We start from the raw sequence: 21,672 nt of genomic DNA, 5'->3' as shown, positions 1-21,672 counted from the left end.
CTAATAAAAACTCTCTATGTTTGGTCGTGGAGTGAACCAATCGTTTAGATTAAACGATTGGACATAACCACGCTAAATTCCTTTGTTCTTTACGTTTCTTGCACTTAAATTGTTCATTATCTTTGGGTGTTCATGTTGATTATTGTTAGTTGTCCGCTGGGTGATAACTTGGGTTATCAGGTTTTTGTTAGGGCTCACTAATTTCCCAACATGCAAGACGCTAAAGAGAGGAGAAACGAGCACATTACACCGACTTTAAAAGCTAAGAGGTCCAACTAGTATTAATTTTGCCTTCACCACTAACCCAATTAAATGAGAACATATAGAATAGAAAACAATATATTGTTTCTTCATCGTAGATGTAGCAAAGAGGACCGAATTCTAATATCTTCATAGAATCCATGTAGTTGCTGCGACAATAGCAAACAAACAATTCTTTTCCAACGACACATGTCAATCTTTAAACCATGTTATTCATTCGGATCAAACGGAGAATCTCGGTCATTGAATGTCGACCCAAATCCCTACTCTTTTCCAAATGTCATTCTCACCAAAACAAATTGGGGCTCCATGACTCGACCCTATGCGGGCACATAACGCAACGTATGTCTTCAGTCTCCATCCATCTAGATGAAAAATTAAGGCGAGTAGGAAACCTATCTATCGAGACCCTTCAAATAAAAACGTTAACTTTTCGAGGCAAAAACTTTCATTCACCTTGCATTAACCGACTCACTAGGTTACTAGTGAAGGTCAATCTAACGCCTAGTGTCACCAACATTAAACCAACCGTTGTATGCTATAGACTGATGTCAGGAATTGACATTATTCCGAAGCACGATGGAACTAATATCAGAAACCAATTCGAAAAATAGGAAGTTGTACCTATACCTTCAATCGCACGATCCCACGCCCATTCTCATGCTACAAACCGATCAGACTATTTTTCAACTATTTGAGTACGTCATGACGCCCACAACTATTTTTCCTCAAATTCAAAACCAACATAAACTTGATCGCAAATGTAACTATGAATCTATTACTCCTTATAACATACATATCAAATAAATGAATAATGATATTGTAACAACACTATACTCAATAACTCTGGTTTGCAATATGTACATTTACAACTTATGATGCATTACATGTGTGTGTAACTTTGAATGCCCGTTCTAAATGTTATCTAACGCAACTAAAATCTCTTTTACTCAGTAAAATTCATCTGGTAGCTAATAACTGACATTTTTGTATAAATCTGTCTCTGAATGAACACTAGGAGATCTAGTTCGTCGGTGCTTTCGATCTTGTTGATGGTCGTTATGGTGTCTATTGATGTCGTTTTTACCATTTTTAAGGACTTCCTTCTTTGGACTCGCAATAGGAGATTTCGTGCATACAGCTGGGGCCGAGTACACAAAAGTACCAACCGGCATGTCGTTAAATACTGTTAACGGCTCGAGCGTTTCAACTATCATGCTCATGGTTGGCCTTGCTTTGGGCCTATGGCTAAGGCATTGGTAAGCTAGTTCTGCAGCCTTTTGGGCGCCGATTTCAGAGTACTGGCTTTCGAGTCTCGGGTCAAGTATACGGCAGAGTTTCCTGGATCCCCTGAGTTGAGGCCTGGCCCACTCGGCTAAGTTTTGTTCTCGATTTGGACGACTTTTGTCCATTGATTTTCGACCTGTTAAGAGCTCAACTAGTACAACTCCAAAACTATAAACATCACTCGCTGCTGTAAGGTGACCTAAAAGATCAAAAAAGACAAAAAAATATAGTAAAATGTTATGATATTGTAACATTTATTTTGTTCACATAAGTAAAAAAAAAATTGCACAAGTCAATATTGATAACAAAATTGTGTTACCTGTCATAAGGTATTCGGGAGCTGCGTAGCCATGTGTGCCCATAACTCGAGTTGAAACGTGTGAGTCGTCTCCCTCAGGGCCATCTCTTGCGAGACCAAAATCTGAGAGTTTAGCAGTGTAGTCCTGATAATCAGAATCACATTCGATTAGTGAAAAAATATAAGAAACATTTAAGCAACTAAACACTGGTGTTTTTGACATAACATGATGCTAGGTAAATATAAACTTTTTATATGCAACACATTTAATAGTTATGGCTAAAATGAACTTACAGAATCAAGCAAAATGTTGGATGCTTTGAAATCGCGATATATAACAGGGTTTTTCGCTTCGTGAAGAAATGCAAGTCCTTTTGCAGCTCCGAGAGCGATTTTCATTCGCGTCGACCATGGAAGAGAAACTGAAAATCCTGTAAATTAAACCCGACAGAAATAAGATTTAGGTTCTGTAGTAGTAAAATTATAATGAAAAGCTATATTCTATAATGATGTAAATTCAAATTCAAATCTATCTATATATCTATATATCTATATAAAAGGGAATTTATAATTAGTGAATTGTCATTACCAGCTTAATTATAGCGTATTATGCCATGTGTAAATTCCAAGTGGCATTTACTAATAAATCCGATATTTATTAAATAAAGAAATAATAGAATACGAGTATATATTACCTAAAAAGCAGGACAGTAAAGTAAATATGTAGTACCTAATTAGTAGTTGAAAAGTCGAGCCTTATCTCACCACCTTTGTCTCAAACGGCTCTCAAAGTAATCAAAAACTTATGTTCCAAGATTTTTAGTTTTATTCATTTTTTTATACCATATCTTTTTGTAGTTGAATTTTGTTGTATGCATACATATGTATATTTACTTTATTTTCCATGCATGGTGAGCAGAACACTTTCTTATTTCAATGTTTATTGGTAGCTTATAAATAAAAGATACGGAGTACTACTTATTTCATTTAATAACAACTAACATGTTATAATTATTTTTAATAGTGGTGCAACGCACAGGTTCAATACCTGGTTTTTAATATAAAATAAATGTATGCATAGTTAATTTAATCTCTAATATCATTCAGATCCATGACTTGTTAAGAATATCAATTTTATTATAGTTTAATTCTTATTGTATAGTTGGATTAACATGCAAATATAAACTAAATGACCCTTTCAAACACGACCCTCGCACTCCCATTTGCTTGCATGACTTTTTCCTTTACGCGTTACCATCACAAAACATTATTTGAAAATAAACTGGTCCTAGCTATCATTTGTGACTTTTTAGAATTCACTATATTAGACCGATTGTAACGGCGGGTTGCTCACGCCGTGGGGGCATACGTGGCAACCGGTCACGCCATCGTCGGAGCCGTAACAGTGCGTGGGTGAGGGGCGGGACCAGGGGCGTGAGGCTGAACCGTGGGCTGGCGACGGGGAAGCTTACGGGTGTGGGTGATTCTGGTTGGGCCACGTGGAGAAAGAAGAAGATATAGATATATGGAAGTAGTATTCTTCATTTGTATTAGAGGAAAATGATAGCTCAGATTCGTTATTAATGGAGATTTGAAAATGATGGAGAAAATTAACAGGAAGAAGAAAATGAAGAAGAGATAGGGTCAGATCTACTTTTTGTTTTTATTTTTTTTCAGCACAACCCCTTTAGTTTTGAAGAACTACACTTTTAACCTCCAAATTCAAACTATGTTGCTATTAACTAATACTATACATGACATCAATTCTAAAATAGGACGTAAAACATGGATAATAATTCATCATTAAAACGTTTTGTAAGATTATTTTAAATTTAATTAACCACTTTAAATTTATTTTAAATTTAAATATAAAATGCCATATCACCATTCCACTAACTCACACCACTAACCCACATCACAAATCCACATCACCACTACCTCACTCAAACCACTCACACGTCCTAGTCATCAAAAAATAACTCACGCCCTCAACCCACGCCCCCTACCGTTACGAATGGTCTTATACGGAGTATTATTGTGTGGACAAGGTTGAAAAAGACGTGAGACGGGGCCGAAACGTTAGCGACCTCAATACGTCATAACGGAAAAAACGGGGTCAAAACGGATGTTGACTAACGTTGACTTATATATATATATATATATATATATATATATATATATATATATATATATATATATATATATATATATATAAAGTTGACCTTTTTTCCCGTTTTTTTCGTCTTTGACCTTTTTTCCGTCTTTAACCGTTTTTAGCGTTGTTGACCGTTTTTTAAGCGTTGACCGTCTTTTTTGCCGTTTCAAGGCCCGTTGCGATGATACTAAGGCAAATTCGTTGCGGCGCCCGTTTCGGCCGTTTTTTACAACACTGTGTGTGGATATTATTGATATTTGTTAAAGATGTATTATTAAAGTGTTAAAATAAACCATGCAGACTTGCATGAGTGGCCATCGAGTTGTCCAATGAAGCACATCACTCGGGTTTGATTCGTGACTATGCCAAATCGATCAGAAAATGTGAATGTGACCAGAAGGTGCGCATAAAGCGTAATTCACTCGGTACCAGGTCTCGCGCTAAGCTTGATTACCGAGGTTTAGCCTCTATGGGACAGCCAATGATGTGCTCGTTCATAGGGTTTTTTTTTAAAAAAAATAAAAAAACAAATACTATATTACCGAGAAAAAACAACCGAATGTACAAAGAACCTAACGAATATACGGAATGCACAAGGCTACGAGCATATACAGATGAAAACCATATATACAAATAAAAGCCCAACAAAAACCCAAAAAGAGTTAGCCAATAGGGGCTTACTCGCTAATAAAAAAAATGTTAAAATATATAAAAGCTATTGTATCCATATTATCCAAATATCACGAGATCAATAGATTTGTCACAAGCTAACTAATCATTTCTCCGTATAGTCTAACAGAAAAAACATTATATAGGTTATATTTCAATGTCTGATTTTTAATTAATCAAGCCTTTGTTATTGTTTTATATAAATAATATTTGTATAAACGAAAATGAGCTTGTAAAATTAAGGTAATGTAGACTCACTTCGAAAGAGTTGATTTTCTAAACTTCCACGTGGCATGTACTCATAAACAAGAAGTCTATGCTCATCTTCACAACAATATCCAATCAACTTCACCAAATGTGGGTGTCTTAGTTGTCCAAGAAATATCACCTCTGTCTGTTTAATTTAAAAAATCGTTAATATTTATTAAATATTAAATATAATACTCAATAGATAATAGATACCACTAAATGAACAGAATATAAATTATAAAATAAAGTATCCAAAGTTGGCATATATATACACACCAGCCACTCTCTATGACCTTGTCCGCCTTCCAGGTCCAAAAGCTTTACAGCAACAGGTTGAGCCTTTAAACCGGGTCTAAGTTTATCATCTATGAACCCTTTGTGAACCGGTCCAAACCCACCTTCACCTAAGAAATTGCTTGAAGAAAAAGTTTGTGTGATCACTTTGAGTTCTGCTAAGGTGAAAACATACAGGTTTGATCCAGCTAGCGAATTCGATAAGTCCTCCGATAACATCGAACTACTTAAATCGTTATACGATATTCTCTTAGGTGAATTCTTTAACGCAACCGCTTCATCCTTGTTTACCGTCCCGAGTTTCTTCACAGAAACGGGTTCTTGAATCTTGAAACAATTTAACCAAGAAGAAGATTTCTTTATTGTCATTTAAGTTGCAAAGTTTTTTTTTTTTTTTTTTTTTTTTTTTTTTTAAAGTATGAAAGAATAAATAAATGTTTAGGTATTTTGGTGTTGATATTTTGGAGAGGGAAAATATGATGAAATGAAGAAATGGCTCGAGGGTAGTTTTATAAACCGAGTGTAGATATATGGGCCATAGCGATCCAAGAAAAGTCAACAAAAGTAACTATTTTTATTATTTTAATGTGGTTTTATTATTTATTATATAATTTGTTTTTTTATATAATTTATATTACTTGGCAAACGGGGACTTCCAAATATGTTTAAGGTACTGTACAATAATAACATTTGTACACAATACCACTTTAACTTTAACTGATTTGAAAAACGTAAGGGTTGAAACTTTGACTTGTTATCTTTTACTAAACACGTTAAGGTGGAATTTAAATATAGACATATGGACATAAAGGCTAGATTAATTTTCCATAATAGGTGAATTTAGCTTGATAATAAACTAACGATGTATTAATGTATATGTCTGTCTCAATGGGTCCCTTCCTGTGCTGTAGTGTACGTCGTTTTCTACTTTTTTACTTGTTTTCATTCGAATCCGTATGAAGAGTTTATAATCGACAGGCATCATTGTTCATTTTAGTTATATTAATTAATAATTAACTAGGTTTTTAGCCCGTTGATGTATGCGAGGTGTACTAGAAAATAGTATTATTTTTACAACGAAATACTATTAAATACGATACAATTTTACACAAGATATTTATTTATTTATAGAATGGATATACCTAAACCTTGCTACAACACTTATAGGCAGTGTACCTAATCGTACAGTAGTGTAGTTTTAGTAAGTCCGGTTCCTTCCACAGGGAGACTTTTAAACAAGCTTAACGCTATATTTTTAAAAATAATATTTGTAAAATTACAAAAATATATAAGTAATATTATTATTATAAAAAGGAGGTTTTTACCGTTTAATGACTGGTTTGTCGATTTTAAAACTTTAGTCGCAGTTAAAACCTAATGTAAAATATTAAATAAATAAAAGACTTAATTTAAAGCGTAAAGTAAATAACGATAATGAAATTGCGATAAAAGTGCGATAATTAAAAAGTACGACAATTAAAAGTGCAATTAAATACAATGACAATAAATAAAAGTGCGATAATTAAAAGTGCAATTAAATATGAAATAAAGAAATTATGCTTATTTAAACTTCCATAATCATGATGTTTGACGTGTTGATTTTTAGTTTATTCCCATGGGTTAATTGTTCTTTGTCCTGGATTATTCAATATGTCCATACAGATTTGTCCATAATAATCCATCAGTCATAATCATAAAATGCGGAAGTCTTCATCAAATTATCCTTATTTCCGAAGTCAAATATTCCAACTAATTGGGGATTCGAATTGTAACAAGGTCTTAATACTTTGTTTAATGAATACACCAGGTTATCGACTGCGTGTAGACCAAGGTTTTACTACTTTGTTAACAATTACACCAATTACCCTTGAATGTAATCCACCCCTGTTTCAACAAGTCTATTAACTATTAATCCAGTTCCGTGTCCGGTAAAATGAATAATTATTGGTATTTATAGATATCCCGCCCACCGTACCCAGTCAAGCGTATGTGGTTATATATACATACGTCAAATTATAAGTCTATATATTAAATCAACGAGGTATCGTTTAGTTAATATAAAACCCATTAATAGCTCATAGTCTAATTTTCACAAGTGTCGTTCTTTTATCCAAACCTCAATTATGGTACAAAGCCCAATTACCCAATTTTAAATAATTTAGTCCAACATTGTGACAACCCGGAAATTTCCAACCAAATTTAAACTTTAATCTTTATATGTTTCTGACACGATAAGCAATATTTGTTAAGTTAAATTTTAAGAATTTTAAACTATGTTCATACATTCATTCAAACTCGACCAAGTTCCAACGATTCACGAACCATTAAACGAATATGATTATATATGTATATGTGTATATATATTATAACTTGAAACGTAAACAAAATATTAGATTAAATACTTTACATGATTGTATCTGTTTCAAAATGTTTATCAATGGAATTAGAAAATAAGATCAAATGATTGAATTATCAGATATATTGAATTATGATTACAAGTCTCTGTTGAAAGGCCCACGTTGATTTGAGAAATCTTTCCATTTTAACAATATTCGGGAAATGGTAAAGTGATTTATAAATAAGAACAAATTGTCAATCATTGAGAACTAGATAAAGGATAGTGGAAGATTGAATCTCATAAAGACTCGATTGATCTATTTAGTTTCAAACGTACAAAAAACGTTTTCAGTTTAAAAAGAACTTTATTATTAAAACGTATATAACTTTTATAAATATCTAGAACCACTTTTGACAACTCATTACTTAACTAGAATGATAAAGATAACGATATTTATATTTTATTTTATTAAATATATATAACGATTTAAATTAATATTATATATATTTATACGCGTATTATACGTACATAGTTTTATACTTTTACTATACTTAAACTTTACCTTTACTTTATTTTTACTTTACTTTAACTTTAATAATTCACTTTAATAATTCATACTTTAATAATTCACTTTAATAATTCATACTTTAATAATTCACTTTAATAATTCATACTTTAATAATTCACTTTAATAATTCATACTTTAATAATTCACTTTAATAATTCAAAAATCTATTATAAATAGAATTCAATAGGTTTCATTATTTCATAGAAACTTGAAAATATTTTTCTCTAAACTCTCTCAATCGATTTACATATATATATATATATATATATATTTACTCCGTATTATTTCAAGATATTATTAGTATACATAAAATATTACGACGGAGTGCTGTCCGAGTGATTTCGAAATTGTTTTTTGAGTAGGATAGGATTAAGGAAATTATGGGTTATAGCTATGGAGGTGATTGAGTATGGTTCATGGGTATGCTCGTGAGGTCAATATAGTGTTTATCATTTCCGTTGCGTCTACGTACCTTTCCTGTAATATTGAATCTCAATATTGATACGTGAGTACTCATAATTTAACTTTTACATACTAATAGTGTATCCCTGACTAGTGCTCGAGTATTTAGGATTATGCATGCTTGTACTTTTGATATTGCCCTTAGACAGGTTAGGTTGAATCTTGAATTAGTTACACTTGCGGTTGAGATAAGGTATAAGATATGCATGTCCTTGGAAAGCTAGCGAAAAATTAAGAGCTTTTCCTTTAGATATCGAATGGTTTCGATGAACGGATTAGAAGTTATAATCAATTGAATTTTCGATATTTTTATTAAAAATGATTATTATTATCGTCGTTTTTATCGTCGTTCTAGTTTTTATCTTATTATTATCATTATTATTATCTTTATCAATAAAAGGGATTTATCATTAAAAATTGTTATTTTTTTATTTATTACTATCGTTATTATCGTTAAAGTTATAATTAGTATTATTATTATTATCCAATTATTATTATTATTATTATTATTATTATTATTATTATTATTATTATTATTAGTATTATTATTATTATTATTATCATTATTAATATATATATATATATATATCATTATTTAAAAATGGTTATTGTTATTATTATTATTACTATATTATCATTAGGATAATTATTAGTATTATCGTTAGTAATGTTATAGTAACTATCATTATTAATATTAGTGTAATTAAAACAAATATTTGTAACACCTAATTATTTTGATTACTATTATTATCATTATTATGAACACGATATAAAAGATGATTAAAAGCTATTAAACGAAACGATTAGGAATAAATGAGTAAGAGTATCATGATGAAATTAAAATATTATAAGATATTGATTTAGATAAAATTATCGTTCTTATTATTTTTTATCATTACTATTATTATTAAAAGTATCGTTAGTATTAAAACTATCATTTTAACAAAAATTATCATTTTAATAGAAATATCATTGTTACTATAAAATATAATTATTGTTATTATTTTAAATAGAATTATTATTTTTAAAGATAATATTAAAAATTATCATAAATATTAAAGTTATCATAATTAGAATTATCGTTTTATCATAATGTCATCTTAGTAATTATAAATATTGATATTTTTATAATAATAATTATTATTACAAAATAATACAACTTTTACTTACTATCATTATAGATATTATTTTATCAAATAAATATGTGATACAAACATATTTTACTACGTGTAATAACTTACTTTAATAATATCTATCATATTATCTTTATGATATTAAATGAACCCTATAAATTTTATTACTTAATATATATAAAAGTATATTTTATTATATAAATTTAATATAAAATTTTATTTATTAATAAATAAATTATATTATTTACTCTAATAAATCTTTTAAAAATATTTAAAAATATAAAATGACGATATTTAAACTATATATTAATCATGTATAGATTTTTGGAAATTATTTTGAGACAAATTTACTTTTGTTGACTTTTGCATATTAGTCTCGAGCATTAGGATTGTGGTACACTATGACTTGACCTAATTTGTTCGACAAATATTGACCAACACATAAATATATATAATTAATTTAGGTTCGTGAATCCGAGGCCAACCTTGCACTTGTTCAATGACGTTATATGTATTTTTACTACGAAATACAGTATGGTGAGTTTCATTTGCCTTTTTACCCTTTATATTTTTGGGACTGAGAATACATGCACTTTTATAAATGTTTGACGAAATAGACACAAGTAATTGAAACTACATTCTATGGTTGAATTATCGAAATCGAATATGCCCCTTTTTATTAAAGTCTGGTAATCTAAGAATTAGGGAACAGACACCCTAATTGACGCGAATCCTAAAGATAGATCTATTGGGCCTAACATACCCCATCCAAAGTACCGGATGCTTTAGTACTTCGAAATTTATATCATGTCCGAAGGAGGATTCCGGAATGATAGGGGATATTCTTATATGTATCTAGTTAATGTCGGTTACTAGGTGTTCACCATATGAATGATTATTTTTGTCTCTATGCATGGGACGTATATTTATGAGAACTGGAAATGAAATTCTTGTGGTCTATTAAAATGATGGAAATAAATGATTATGATAAACTAATGAATTCACCAACCTTTTGGTTGACACTTTAAAGCATGTTTATTCTCAGGTGTTAAAGAAATCTTCCGCTGTGCATTTGCTCATTTTAAAGATATTACTTGGAGTCTTTCATAGCATATTTCGAAGAACGTTGCATTCGAGTTATTGAGTTCATCAAAGATTATTATTAAATTAATTTATAGTTGGATAGTGGATATTATGAAATGGTATGCATGCCTGTCAATTTTCGATGTAAAGAAAGTTTGTCTTTTAAAAACGAATGCAATGTTTGTAAAATGTATCATATAGAGGTCAAATACCTCGCAATGTAATCAACTATTGTGAATCATTTATAATGTATATGAACGGGTCCTTTCAAACATCATGATTACTTCGTCTTAAATAAGCATAATAATAACTTAGCTACGAGACGTTAATTTAAAAATAACATTAACCATAACTTACAGTGATTAAAAATAGCGTAGCGTTACACGGACAGAATTTCGACTTACACCCTTACAACATTCGCTAACATACCCTTATTATTAGAAATTAAAATTAAAATTAAAATATAAAATATATATATATATATATATATATATATATATATATATATATATATATATATATATATATATATATATATATATATATATATACACGTTTATAGATAGAGAGATAGGATGGATATATATTTCAGTCGACCAGAGCGTGCTTTTATAGGAATGTGGCCTGGTACTATTCACCATGCGATCGCATGGCTTTATAACTGCCAGACCATGCGATCGCATGGCCTGCTTTTCCAGCTCACATGAGCTTGTTTCTTCTGCCGACGGTTTTTATAAATATATATAATATATAAATAATTTTAAGAATTATTTAAATATTATATTATATTTATGTGCATAGTTGACATGTAATTTTTAGTCCGTTGCGTCGAGCGTTGAGAGTTGACTTTGGTCCCGGTTTCGGATTTTCGAACGTCCTTGCGTACAATTTAATATCTTGTACTTTGCGTTTTGCGTCTTGTACTCTTGTAATTTTGAGACGTTTCTCATCAATAATTTGAACCACTTTGATTGTACTTTGTACTTTTGAGATTTTTGGTCGTTTGCGTCTTCAATTCGTCTAATCTGTTTTTTGTCTTCACCTTTTATTATTTAAACGAATATCACTTGTAAATAGAACAATTGCAACTAAAAGCTTGTCTTTCTTGAGGGATAATGCTATGAAATATATGTTCGTTTTTAGCATTATCAAATATTCATACACTTGAGCGTTGCTTGTCCTCAAGCAATATAGTCTTGAAATAAAAACATACTAGAATCACTTCTTTATTCTTCACACTTTGTACATCAGTGAATTCTATACGGCGGTATAAACAATGGTAGTAACGTTGTGGTTTACAGTCACACATGACTATAAAAATTTAGATCCTTTAAGGAAATTGGATCTTTATGAAAACATTTGATCTTTTGAAAATTTAATCTAGCTTTTACCCTAGATAAGTTTTCCGGAATAACCCTTCACCGGTGTTTGCAAATTGTTTTTGTGGGTTTGGTGGGTTTCAGATTTGAAAATTTTAGCTCAAAACTTGCGGTTTTGTGTCACCCACTTGCTAACCTTGTATTGGGAAAGCAACACGTCCAGTATACTTGCTCCGTATATTACCTTTCGGTAAACTACCGTCCGGTTGTAAAGGAAAGCGTTGAACAAGCAACTGTTAAGGCATTGTCCCCTGACATGCTTTTAATTATGGTTTATAACGTGTCGGATGCAATTACTATCCTTTGTAGGAGCAATAGTAAAGCTCACCCTATAGTTTTTTTCGGTCTGGCACAAGGTCCTGTCTTTGACCATGCTATGCAACCACCGTTCTTACGGTTGACACCCGATTTGGTTCAGGTGACCTAATGAATTCCAGGTGAATTCCTAGGATTTTACGTTCAATGATAATGAACGCATTGAAAATGGGTTTTTAGAAAACAAATCGGTTTGTAGTTTTGATCAAAATATTTTCTTGTTCAAGCTCGAGTTTAGATATCATCGAATTCCATGAGTTTGTAATTCTCAATCTTTAAGGTCAATCTCTAGGATTGAGTAATATCAGGCTTTAAAAGCTGATTTTTGATCTTTTAAGGAGATTATCCTTTCTGGGGATCTGGTTCATTAGTCTTATCCAGCTAATTTGCACGGCGCCCTCCCCATTTTACAAGACAGATCCTCTCATGGTTAGGATAAGTCTGACCACATGGCGACCCTGTTTGATGCTGAGGTCCGTGGATTTCCTGCTGATTTTAGTGATGACTTTTCTAGATTTTTCGTCAACCTACAACTGGTCTGGACGACAACTTCATGACCTAAATCAAGAAGCGCGTGTCTTTTTCGGAAGACTTTACTTCCTTTTAATGATGGAATTGATTCATCTTGTAGATCCATCTTTCTTTCAAATATATTACAGTAAATCGGGTGAAACTGATTAGTTTAGTCCAAAGCAAAAGTATTTTCAATTATTTGTTAAAAAAATATGTGACATATGTTTAAAATAACTTGGTAAATTTTTCCACACTTGGCTTTTATTTTTTTCTTTCTTTGCCTTTTTATTGTCCTCTATTCCATTTTAAATGAATTTTAACATTTTGAGTTGTTTCTCAATTTATATCCTTTCCGAGGTAACAATAATTTCGGTATTAACACCTAGTTTTATCATTCATAAATATGTATAAACATGATTTTGAATTCATTTAATTGAAAATTTTGAAAATATTACTAGAATTGGGTAGTCAGTATATAAGACTAGGGCTTTTCTTTATCATCAGAGAGCACTAGATTCTAATACAACTACTGCGTTACTAGTATTTTTAATGGTAACCAAGTGTATAAGTTAAAATTTTAAAAATCCGAAAGAATTTAACCCCTTCCCACACTTAAGATCTTGCAATGCCCTCATTTGCAAGAAATCAGTAACAATTTAAATTATTGAGGGTGTTTAGCGTAGAAAAATGATTAAATTTTACCAAAGTTTCCAAACATATTGACGTTTGTTTGCTGAATGATAAATGGTGCACATCATTTGTTCATTCCGTCTTGTTGTTACATCACATTTGTTTTTCGTTTTGTCGTCAAAAGTACTAGCTTTTGCTGAACTTAATACCAGTCTTTGAAAATGCGCTGTTTTACCCTGTTGTGTACAATTGACAATATACATACATACAAATATAAACATGCATGGTAATTTGAAATGGGACTTAAAATCCCACTTTCAAATCAAATATGAAATATTAGTACAAAATAATAAAAATATTAAACATTACATTAATGTATCACAATATCATATGTTTAAACATAAATAAATAAAAATAATAAAAAGATTAAAATCATAGAAATCACCAACAGGAACTATATCAATCTGGATAGGGGTTCCAGTTCATGTCGTCGTCCGGGTTCCATGCTTGGTGATAGGTGTACTGGTAGGCCTGGTTAGGGTCGTAGAGAGTATATGGTGGTCTCATCTCGGGCTGGTGTGGAGGATAGTAAGCGGGTCGGGTCGGAATGTAGTGATCTTGAGGTGACAGCCAGCTCATAATCTGACGCTGATGATAGTTCCATCTATCATGCTGTCGTTGCCTGGAATGCTCGTAATCATTCCGGGCTTGCCACTGCTCCATCCGACGAAATCTCTCCGCGTTTGTCATATCTACCTCATCTATATGCTGGTAGACATCAGTTATAGCCTCCCGAATGACATCCCTAATGTCATCCGCTTCCTTCATTTCCTCGTCTGAACCTCTCTCTACCTGAGGATGATTACCTTCATAGGGTACTGGCTGATTGCGTCTACTCTTTAATACCTTAGCACCCACATAAACCTTCAATCCTAAAGTCTCGACCTGTTCCCTACATTCCAAAAGTGGACCCCCTTGGTTCCTATCTACACCTAAGTACTCTCCAATGAGAGTAACAAAAATACCTCCTCCAATTATCCCCCCTTCCTGTATTCCTTCCACCATTTTAGATAAATAAAAACCAACACAGTAAGGAATATTAACAAAGCCTCTTGGGTCTCGAATACACTTTAGGTAAAATAAATCATGTAAGTCAATTTTTCCTTGTTGTGACCTCTCTGTGTAATCGAGTTAGCCAAAAATCTATGAATTATACGAAGCTCGGCTTTGTTAATATGTAAGTAAGAGTGTTTTCCTCCCAATGTAAAAACATTATAGTTTGACATACGCCTCCAGACGGCGTTCGCGTCAAAATTCCTATCTACCCTTTCACCACGATAAATCAAATTCATACAATCGGGTAGTAGCAATTCACTAGGAGTGTAAATCTGTAATGCCCTGGCCATGTTCAGCATGGACATCCTGTACATCCTACGGCTAAGTATAAACCTAAGAAAACTTCTATCATCTAACCTATCTACATCTACATTTAACGCTATAGTACTCATCAGCTCAACACACCATTCCTTATATACAGGTCTACGAATGGTGAATAGACGTTCCCAATCGGGAAAAGAAGAACTGCCATACCTTTGGATCAGATGGAGCCTAACTCGGTTAGCTAGTTGGACCCTTTCCAAAGGATCCCAATCGATTACTCTTGGCACCTCTACATTTTTCGGTAGTAGTTTGAATTTGTTACTTTGATATGATGGGTAATCTCTCCAGCTTCTATCGAATCTCGGATTAGGATGCAACGTGTGTTCAGGAATTTTTGGGTATTCTACTGGTGGATGCATCGGAAATACTGTGAAGGCATCAACAAATTGTAGCAGATCATAATAAGGTACGTGTTGATCAGGCTGTTGTTGTGGTTCCTGTTATGGTTCTTGTTCAGGCTCATATTGCATTTCAGGTTCAGGTTCTGGTTGTGGTTGTCTAGATGATGATGTTGCACCATCAGTATCTGTAAATCTCTGCAAAACACATTAAACACAAAATTTGTGCATCCAAATATGCATTAGTGTTAGCAAAATAACAAATTAACACAATTACAAGAACATGTTAAATCAAAATTAAACTTATACACATTTTCACAATTTTATAATTCTACACTTTTTCAAATAAGCCTTTATGAAAATGTATACAAAGTTTATAAGCATTTAACTCAAATAACATGTCAAAATAGTCATTACTAACAATTAAACAAGTCTCAAATGGCAATTATATCAAATTAATCAAGTTCATGAATTTTATACCTAAAAAGTCTACTTTAATTCTCAAAAATCATGTTTAGAATCAAAGTTTAGATAATTTAGCTACCTAAACATGTTATACTACTTAATTTAGCAATAATTCATGACAAAAATCGGCCATAACCTGTTTATATCAAAAAGCCCCAAATTGCTCAAGAACACAAACCCTAGATTTCTAAAATTTTTGAAGTTTTTGGCTTCAAATCATGTTAAATAGCATCAATCTAGGTTATACATGCATAAAATACTAACAATTTAACTCTAATTACACTAGAAACTAACAAAATCAAATTAGGAAAAATATAGCTCAAGAACACTAAAAATCAAATTTAAAGAGGTTTAGGGATGTAATTGTTACCTTTCTTGATAAACTTCTGAACAATTTCATGATTAGAGCGAGAAATTTGACGAATTTTGGTGAAAAATTGAGAATTTTAGAGGTGATTTGGGAGTAGGTTCGTATATGTGTGTGTGAAGTGGAGTGCAGAAACAGCTCGCTGGGACTTTTGTTCCTGGTCTAGAATTCAGCTCCATGCGATCGCATGGAGTTGCAGTGTAAACCCCATGCGATCGCATGGGGTCCGGGTACAGTGATTTTCACCTTTTTTTTTATTATATAAAACCTTATACTTAATAAAACATATAATTAAATTAAATTTAAAAAAATTGTTTTTTTTTTTAGGATGAGGGCGTTTCGGAACGATGTCCTAGTCCGTCCCTCGACAAAATTTTAAAATTTGTCAATTTTAAGCGCAGTTTTAAAAGCAAAGGTTTTTGGGTTTTTTTTAAAATGTTTTTGGCATACTTTAATTCAATAAGATTAAAAATAATGATAATAAAAGTTCTCGTCCCTCCCTTGGGTAAAGCAATTTCGGTTCAATGACCTAGTCTTCAACTTACGACGAATTTTAAAAATCATATTTTTAACTTAACGAAATAAAGTAAATTTTTGTTTTTAAATTCACACCAAACTTAAATTTAAAATGCATAAAATTGAAAATTTATATTAATAAAATTGAAAATTCACACCAAACTTTTATTATATTTTTGTTTTTATACATGCAAACTTATATTAAAAATATTAATTTTTTCAAATATTTACAAACTTAAATATATTGATTTTAAAAAGTTTACAATAATAATTTAATATTAATTTTAAAAACAAAGTAAAAATAGAATTAAAAATCTTTTTGGTCTTTTATCCCACTTTAATCAATCAAATATTATCAAAAATATACGCCCCTCTTTTCGGTAAAGTAATTTCGGTTCCATAACCTAGTTTAACTCATGACGAATTTTTGAAATATTTTGGGTTGAATGATTAAAGATATTTATACCTTAAGAATAAATGGTAAATTTCGCAGTGATGTAATAAATTTTTGTATGATATCAATAATTTCGGTCGCAAAACCTAATTTTATTGAGTATCAATTTAATACTTTATAGCGAACGATTTAGCGTTTATTATCAAAAGGTTAAAAGCAATAAAATAAAAATAAAAACTGTACAAACTTACCTGTGAGATAGAATTCTCAGTGACCTGTTTTAGCCCAATCATAAGATAGTCGGACTAATTGGTTTTTCATGGCTACATAGGCGTAACCTCGAGCATTCAACATTTTTTCTTCGAAACATATGAACGGTCCATCTCTGCATAAAGTAACGAATTCGGTATTGGAATATGTCTGATTCGTCGAGCATTTTCCTTCTTGTGACCATTTTCCGCATTTGTGACATCTTTCAAGGTGTCGTGCTCTTCTTTTCGCTGCGGATTTCGATTTTCCTTTACCAAATTGTAACTTATTATTTTTGTTCCTGGATTCTTTTCTTACTCCGTCCAATTTACCTCTGATTAATGATACCAATTCACTTGGAAGGGTGTCATTATTACGTTTAGTGATCAAAACGTGTAGCATTAGACCATGGTTTAGTTCACAGGAAGTCTTCATCTCGTAAAACCTAAAAAAAATAAAAATTCAGAATGGGGGGAGAAAACTAGTTCTTTAGGGTCTGCTAGGGAAAGACCATTCGGATTCCATTCTCGAGAACTACACGAAAACAGAAAATCTAACTCTAACAGAAATACATATTATCCTTTAAAGATTCGAACCTCCCCACACTTAGTTAGATGTGGTGTTGAAATTGTGATTATCGTTATTTTCTATTGGATCATCAACAACTTGTATATCTTTGACTTTTACTTCAATCCAGTTATTGATTTCCTCCGTAACTTTCACAAGTTCAACTAACATCGCCTTTTATTTTGGCGATAAATTGGATATTAATCGGTTACATAACTTAAAGTTTCCCTTAATCCTAGCATCGTGAATCCGTTTATAAAGTTTCTTCGTTGAACCGTTAAAAACGAGTTCATCTAATTTTTTATCATCAACGGGGTTCTTTGTGATTGGATCATCATTAAGTGTTTCTTTATCTTCCCCACACTTATTCGTTTTTATTGGTTTAACAGTTTTGGTTGGTGGAGATCTAAACTTTCGGTTCACAAAGGTGATCGATTTATCACCATCCCTAAGTGTCATTCTACCTTCTCTTACATCAATGAATGCCTCGGTGGTTGCTAAAAATGGGCGACCTAAAATTAGAGGAATATCATGGTTTTCCTCCATATTAATCACTATGAAGTTTGCAACAAATGTCAAACTTCCCACGTTAACAAGTAAATTATTTGCTATTCCAACCGGGTGTTTAATGGTTAGGTCAAATGATTGAACTCCTATTTTGGTTGGTTTTAATTTACCCATACCTAATCTTTTGTATAAGGAAAGAGGCATAATATTTGCACTTGCTCCTAAATCTGCGAGTCCATTATATACAGCACCATCATTAAGCAAGCAAGAAATGATAAATTCACCCGGGTCTCCTGCTTTAGTAAGTCGAATTGGTTTGTAAACCTTTTTCGAGTGTTCTTTTCTTGGTTCTTTCACTTCTATTTGAACTTCTTGTTCACATTTTTCTTCGTTTCTTGGAATGGGAGGTTTGTATAAGAATTCTTCTTCATCACTCCAATTTGAATCCTCCCTATTTTCCAATTTTAATTTTTCATATGTTGTTGATAACATATTTATGTTTTCATTTTGAGGGTTTTCTTGGGTGGTGAAATTATGATTGACTTCATTGTCAACTTCCATCGGACCATGTATGTAATGTTTAACTCTGTGACCATTAACTTTAAATTCAATCCCATTTGAATTTATTAACTCTATTGTTCCGTATGGGAAAACTCTTTTGACTATGAATGGTCCAGACCATCTTGATTTCAATTTTCCAGGAAATAGCTTGAATCGTGAATTGAAAAGAAGAACTCGGTCTCCTTCTTTAAATTCTTTTGAACTTCTGATTCTTTTATCAAGCCATTTCTTCGTTCTTTCTTTATAGATTAATGAATTTTCGTATGCTTCATGTCTCAATTCTTCTAATTCGTTTAATTGACTTAACCGTAGACGTCCGGCTTCATGTAAATCAAGATTACATGTCTTCAAAGCCCAAAATGCTTTGTGTTCAATTTCTACTGGAAGATGACATGCTTTTCCGTAAACGAGTTTAAAAGGTGTGGTACCAATTGGAGTTTTGTAGGCTGTTCTAAAAGCCCAGAGTGCATCCTCCAATTTCATGGACCATTCCTTCGGATTTCATCCTACAGTTTTCTCTAGAATATGTTTTAAAGCTCGGTTGGTATTTTCAACTTGTCCACTTGTTTGTGGATGATAAGCAGTGGAGATTTTATGAGTTACTCCATATCTTTTGAGAACTTTTTCAAGTTGATTATTACAAAAATGAGTACCCCGATCACTTATTAAAGCTTTCGGTATTCCAAACCTTGCAAAAAGACGTTTTAAAAAGTTGACTACAACTCGTGCATCGTTAGTTAGGAGAGCTTGTGCTTCCGCCCATTTAGATACATAATCAATGGCAACGAGAATGTAAAGATTATTATGAGATTTTGGAAATGGACCCATAAAGTCAATACCCCAAATGTCAAATACTTCACATACTTGAATGACATTTTGTGGCATTTCATCACGTTGACTTATTTTTCCGGCCCTTTGACAAGCATAACAGGATTTGCAAAGAAGGTGTGCGTCTTTGAAAATTGTAGGCCAATAGAATCCAGCATCATAAACTTTTCTTGCTGTAAGTTGAGGCCCATAATGCCCTCCTGTTAGTCCTGTGTGACAATGGTTTAAGATTTGACTAGCTTCATCTCCGAATACACATCGGCGTATTATTTCATCGGGACAACTTTTAAACAAATGTGGATCTTCCCAGAAATAGTGTTTTATGTCACTAAAGAATTTCTTTCGTTTTTGGTACGATAATCCTTTTTCAAGGAATCTACATACTAAGTAGTTTGCATAGTCTGCAAACCATGGAATTTCATTATAATCTATCTTCATTAGATATTCATCAGGAAAGTTGTCTTGTATGGCCGATTCATTTAGAACTTCTAATTCGGAATTTTCAAGACGAGAAAGATGATCAGCTGCGAGATTTTCTGCTCCCTTTTTATCTCGGATTTCAATATCGAATTCTTGTAAGAGTAAGATCCAACGGATTAATCTTGGTTTGGCATCTTGTTTCGAAAATAGGTATCTAAGAGCAGAATGGTCGGTATAGACCTCCGTTTTAGCTAGAACAAGATATGAACGAAATTTGTCAAAAGCAAAGACAATAGCAAGGAGTTCTTTTTCAGTAGTTGTGTAATTTGTTTGTGCTCCTTGTAACATCTTACTAGCATAATAAATAGGTTGAAATCATTTTTCAATCCTTTGTCCTAAAACGGCTCCCATTGCAAAATCACTTGCATCGCACATTAGTTCAAATGGTAGATTCCAATTTGGAGTTATCATGATCGGCACATTAGTGAGTTTCTCTTTAAGAATATTAAAAGATTTGATGCATTCATCTGAAAAGATGAATGGAGCATCCTTTTCTAGGAGTTTGTTCATAGGAGTCGCAATTTTAGAAAAATCTTTTATGAAACGTCGGTAAGAACCGGCATGCCCTAGAAAACTCCTAACTCCTCTAACATTGGTGGGATGTGGAAGTTTAGCAATTACATCTACTTTAGCTCTATCCACTTCAATTCCTTCCTATGAAATTTTATGACCAAGAACGATGCCTTCTTTAACCATGAAATGGCATTTCTCCCAATTAAGAACTATATTTGATTGTTCGCATCTAATAAGCATTCGTTCAAGATTAACTAGACATGATTCAAATGTATCACCGAAGACTGAAAAGTCATCCATGAAAACTTCCATGCATTCTTCTATCATGTCGTGAAAAATCGCCATCATGCACCTTTGAAAGGTTTCAGGGGCGTTGCAAAGTCCAAATGGCATGCGTTTGTAAGCAAAAGTACCATAAGGGTACGTGAATGTGGTTTTCTCTTGGTCCTCGGGTGCTATTGGAATTTGAAAATATCCCGAAAAACCATCAAGAAAACAATAGTAACTATTTCCGGCTAATCTTTCCAACATTTGATCAATGAAAGGTAAGGGAAAGTGATCTTTTCTGGTGGCGTCATTTAATTTTCTATAATCAATACAAACACGCCATCCTGTTACAGTCCTAGTAGGAATAAGCTCATTTTTTTCATTTGTGATGACAGTCATGCCACCCTTCTTAGGTACGCATTGAACTGGGCTTACCCATGGACTATCAGAAATTGGATAAATTAAACCTGCATCAAGCAGTTTAATAATTTCTTTCTTAACAACTTCTTGCATATTCGGATTTAGTCTTCGTTGGCGTTGCACATA

General features: G+C 32.2%; 1 protein-coding gene across 1 annotated transcript; it reads right to left on the bottom strand.

Annotated features, from left to right (window-relative positions):
• Positions 1 to 1,056: 1,056 nt before the first annotated feature.
• Positions 1,057 to 5,612, bottom strand: LOC139855862 (serine/threonine-protein kinase RIPK-like). Its single transcript, XM_071845105.1, has 5 exons — positions 5,196 to 5,612; positions 4,929 to 5,064; positions 2,141 to 2,277; positions 1,868 to 1,991; positions 1,057 to 1,747 (listed from the first exon to the last, which is right to left on the bottom strand). Exons 1-5 carry the CDS (start codon positions 5,580 to 5,582, stop codon positions 1,233 to 1,235), a joined length of 1,299 nt encoding a protein of 432 aa, XP_071701206.1. The 5' UTR covers positions 5,583 to 5,612; the 3' UTR covers positions 1,057 to 1,232.
• Between the last annotated feature and the right edge of the window lie 16,060 nt (positions 5,613 to 21,672).

The sequence above is a fragment of the Rutidosis leptorrhynchoides genome, chromosome 6 (genome assembly GCF_046630445.1).
Source record: "Rutidosis leptorrhynchoides isolate AG116_Rl617_1_P2 chromosome 6, CSIRO_AGI_Rlap_v1, whole genome shotgun sequence".
Lineage (NCBI taxonomy): Eukaryota > Viridiplantae > Streptophyta > Magnoliopsida > Asterales > Asteraceae > Rutidosis > Rutidosis leptorrhynchoides.
This window is presented reverse-complemented; position numbering and strand designations above follow the sequence as displayed.